Consider the following 4,844-nt stretch of genomic DNA (forward strand, 5'->3'; position numbering starts at 1 on the left):
GCACACGTCATTCAGGGGATGCTCATCTTTAAGGCTTAGCTTTCTTCCAAACAGTGTAAAACACCCACCTGGACAGGAAGTCAAGGAATGAGAAACGTCATTCAAGGAGGAACAGGTGCCACTAAACGTGTAGGCCTACAAATTGACAGACCCAGATTTATGGGCTTAGGTAGAACACTGTGGAGACAGCACACAAGCTTTTAAACAAGGCCACTCTGTAGCATGGGACACCCGTGCTACATACCATGTGGGACATCTGAAAGGGGATTGAGTGAACAAAGACTGCACTCAGTTCTTTCAGGTAACACCTGCTCTAAAGGTTTCCAAAGGGTTTGAAGAGTCAGTATGAAGGAAGATAGAAGGATGAGACAGAAGGATAGGAGGAAAGGAAAAGGGCAAAGCGGGCAGGAAATGGTGAAAAGGTAGAACGAGGAAAAGGGAGTCTAAGATTCAGAAGCTTTCTCTCACATTAGCCCTATTTCTCAAACCTCTAAGCATGGAAAACATTAAGAGACACAGGAGCAGTGGAGATGTTAAATCTCCACAAGTCATTAAAGGACATAGCTGCCGAGCCAGCAGAATATCCCCCCCACACACTTTGGGCCAAAGATCTAGGCAGTTCTTGTCTCTAACCAATCTACCTGCCCAAGCTAGAAAAAGCCAGCCCCAGTGCCAGCAGCATTGTGAGATTTTGTTTTCGCTGAAAACAAAAGAAACTGCCAACGTGGAAACCTGGCCTCAGCTTGGGCTATGGAAACTTCTGACTGTATAGATTATAGATTATCACCGGTGTAGTCATGGTAGGCATCTTACTATGGGAATCCTCCATTTCCCCTTTCATACGCTAAAATTACAGCTGTGGATAATGGGAATTCAAGCTTCAAGTTTCGGGTACACATCAGTTCCCTGGAGGACTGAGGAAACAGGTAATGGGGCCACATTTCCTATTCAGAAGGGTGGCAATCAGAGAACTTGCATAACTAATTCCCAGGTGACACTCCGGGCTAGGGCCCAGCCTATCTTTGACAATCATTGTTTCTATTTAACATCAGTGACACTTCATTCTTAAATTTCTCTAAGAAGCTATGACAAGGGACAGACATCCCAGTCTCTGAGACCTAGAAATAAAGCCCCCCCCCCCTTAGGAGTTCTAGTTAAGTTTGAGACTCAGGGTTTATGCACTAAAGATCTAATTCTACTTGTTATTAGGATGTGCTTAGATGCTCTGAAAAGGCAGCATATAATATCATGGTCAAAGGATACAATTCCAAGTATGAAGGGACACAGACAATCTCTTTTGAGAATTCCACAGGACAATACAGCCGCCCCAGCTGTTCTTCATAGAGCGACAGGGCTTCAGTCAAGTTGACACAGTTCCCCTATATCAGAGAGAAAAACAAACAATGGGATTTCTAAGTCATACTCATTTGAAGGTCTCTAATAAAGGTAGAACAATTGGACTTGAGATAAAAGTTCTTCTTTAAAAATGAGATGAGGCCTCTTTGTTTCCATGAATTGCAATGAATTCTATTTATGAACTCATTAGTTCATTCTCTTTCTACCTCATTTACAGAGCTATTTCAAATTATTGAAGTATGGAGCAATAGCAAACAGCAAGGCCAATTTCTCATTAGTGACACAGTTCATTGTATCCACACCATGTAATTTAGCAGATTCATCCACATAACCCACTCAAAGCAAACTTTTGGTCAGTAACAATCACAACCTTGTTGAAACAGAACTACCAAAATGATATTGCTCTTGCTTTCCATGAGGGTTTAAACTACATTCTTAAAGGCCACATCCCAACACAGAACTGTATCCACACCTCACCCTTTTCTCAAATTCTGATTTTTTACAGTTTATTATTGTGTGTAGGCATGATGTACGCATGTGTGTTCTCTCCTTCCAGCTTTTTATGTGGCTTTTGGGAATCAAACTCAGGTTGCCAGGCTTTTATCCATTGAGCCATCACATTAGCCCTCTGTGACTAATTTTTAAGGAATGAGACAACACAAGTTTGTTCAGGATATATGTGCTAAGGAAAAGCCTCAATTGTGAATACTTCTGAGACTATGGCATGCACATGTTGATACCACTCATTTGCTTCCAAACAGCCGAAGAATGTGAGATGAAAACTCTTCACAAAGGCAGCCTATGATGTCAGAACTTCTGAGAAGAGCCTTTTAAAACTAAGCAGCCAGCCAGTCGGCTATGAGAAGGGGGTTAGCACTATTCCAAGAGATGGCCTTAGTGGTTTTAACTTAGCACATTCACTTAGCACAACGTCATCCTTTAGTGCCAGCCTGTTTAATAACCCATCATCTAGGGTCCTGCAGTGGGATTTAGCCAACGTGCCCTTGACCAGCATATAATTTGGTTTCAACATCAAGTTCACCATGAGAGCATATAAACACCACACATGTAATTTACAATTCGTAAATAGAAAACACTGTGCAGTTGTTTTTAGAACACATCACCACTGGAGAAGCTATATAGAATAGAAAGGCCACCAAGGTGTACAGCTGAATGGTTTTCTGTCATCTTAAAACTGACACCCTGCTATGTGTTTATACAGGACATATGGGAAAGCCAGACCGCCTTACTGAGAATGTGGTACACAAATTGGAAGCTTTCAATTTGCTCTTTCCCAACATTGTCAAGAAGCAGTTTTTCAAAAGAAAAACAGAAAGAAGAAACTCTACAAATATAGACCTACCTAAAAAAGGAACATGATAAATTTCACTTTCCTGTCTACATAAATAGAACACTTTTCTTTTTAGAAAGACACATGGGAGTTCCAAAACAAAACCTAACAGCTCCTTTTCTGAACCTTTCTTATTAGGTTCAAAAGTATGCAAACCTAGGTGGGTATAGTGGCACACATCTTAAATCTAAGCACTGAAGAAGCAGCAGCAGGTGGATCTCTGAAGTTAAAGCCTAGTTTGTTCCATTCAGCAAGTTTCAGGCCAGCCAATGCTGCACAGTGAGACTGTCTCCAAAAGGGGTAGGAGACAGGGCTAGTAGAGATGACTCAGTGATTAAGAACACTCACTGACTTATAGAGGGCCCACATTTAGTTCTCAGCACCCACGCTGGAAACTGAAAACTGCCTGTTAACTCTAGCTACAGGCTAACCTAACCTAAACACCACTAGTATCCCAGGATACCTGTATCCACACACACATACCCCAACAATAACATACACATATACACATAATTACAACTAACAAATCTTTTTTAAAAGTAAGAAAAACTAAGAGTAAAAAAAATAAATTGCAGTCGTGTGAACTACAGAATGTACAAAATTTTTCGAGATGACACTAAAGGGCAGGAAAGATGGCTCAGTGGTTAAGAGCACTTACTGCTCTTGCAGATTCTAGCAGCCATGTTGGGCAGCTCACAACCACGAGTAAATCCAGCTCCAGAGAATCTGGCCTCGGTGCCCTTAGGAGGATAAATTTGCATTCATATGCACATTCAATTTTGATTTACAGTTGTTTTTTGTTTTGTTTTATAAGAGGATCTTTCTGTGTAGCCCTAGCTGTCCTGAAATTCTCTTCATAGAATAGACCAGCCTCAAACTCTGCTTGCTTTCTGCCTCCCTAGCACTGGGATTAAAGCCCTATGTCACTATACCCACTTTTAAAATTAACTAAAAAAGAAAAATGAGAGCAAAGGGGCTGGAGAGACAACTTGGTGGTTAAGAACACACACCGGGGACTGGCTTAGCAGTTAAGAGCACTAGCTACTCTTCCCTAGGTCCTGAGTTCAATTTCCAGCAACCACGTGGTGGCTCACAACTATCTGTAATGGGGTCTGATGCCCTTTTCTGGCATTTAGGCATACAATGTGGATAGAACATCCATATACATAAAATAAATAAGTCTTTAAAAAAAAAAGAACACACACAGAGAGTATAGAAGACCTCAGAGTTCAGATTCCCACACTCTTGTCAGGCAGCTCACAAATGCTTAACTCCAGCTCCAGAGAATTCAATATCCTCTTTTGGTTTCCACAGACACCCATACTTTCATACACATAATTTGAAACATAAAATTAAAAAAAAAAAATCAAGAAAAATTTTAAATGATACTAATGGATTACTTCCAGAAAGCAGTAAGTTTCAGTATGGATTATAGATGTCTGAAAGGTACTAGTAATGAATAGTTCAATATTATGGAAATGGTCAAGAGTTTGCTCCATTTTTCACTGTAATACCCATTCTTGTATGTAACAGACAGTCTATTTTTTAAGTAGGGGACTAGAGACAGAAGGTAAGTGGTCAAGTCCTAGGACCTTACTTCTACTCTCAAAAATGCATACTCCCAAGTTCTATGACATAACAAAGCTGTCTTCAAGCCCCCAGGGTGATGCCAATGTCACAAATATGCCACTGTGACACAAGCAATGTGTGGTGGGAATATTCAATTTTTGCAAATCACTACATAACATCCTCATCCCATTATTAACCTTCCCTATTTTTCTGCTACACATTCCAGCCAAGGGCAGAAGAGGAAGGCAAGAATCAAGAGTTATCACCTGACCATGTTTCCAGGCAGTGACAAAAAACATAGCCATAGTCTAAGAGCATAAAATATAAAAGGTCAGAGGTAGAACTCTTGTCTAGCATGCAGGAAGTCACCATAAGAATGAATGAGCTCTTACTCTTGCCTCTTGCTTTCTTGCCTTTCCCTCTTGTTCCCCCTCTCTCCCCATTCCCTTCCCCTTCTCGACAGGTGGTCATGGCCGGCCTCTACTTTTCTACTCTCTCCCTCTCTCTGCCTCTACTACCCTCTTAACTCCCCTCCCTATGCCCTGTATAAACTCTATTGTATACTAAA

General features: G+C 41.0%; 1 protein-coding gene across 1 annotated transcript in view; it reads right to left on the reverse strand.

Annotated features, from left to right (window-relative positions):
- Positions 1-4,844, reverse strand: part of Sms (spermine synthase) — a 49,613-nt gene continuing 44,769 nt past the window's right edge. Inside the window, exons 10-11 of the mRNA XM_031369970.1 lie at positions 1,264-1,379; positions 1-68 (exon numbers count right to left, since the gene is read on the reverse strand). Of these exons, the coding sequence (XP_031225830.1) occupies positions 29-68; positions 1,264-1,379 (156 nt within the window). The 3' untranslated portion in view covers positions 1-28. The remainder of the gene's footprint in view (positions 69-1,263; positions 1,380-4,844) is intronic.

Source organism: Mastomys coucha, chromosome X (genome assembly GCF_008632895.1).
Source record: "Mastomys coucha isolate ucsf_1 chromosome X, UCSF_Mcou_1, whole genome shotgun sequence".
Classification (NCBI taxonomy): domain Eukaryota; kingdom Metazoa; phylum Chordata; class Mammalia; order Rodentia; family Muridae; genus Mastomys; species Mastomys coucha.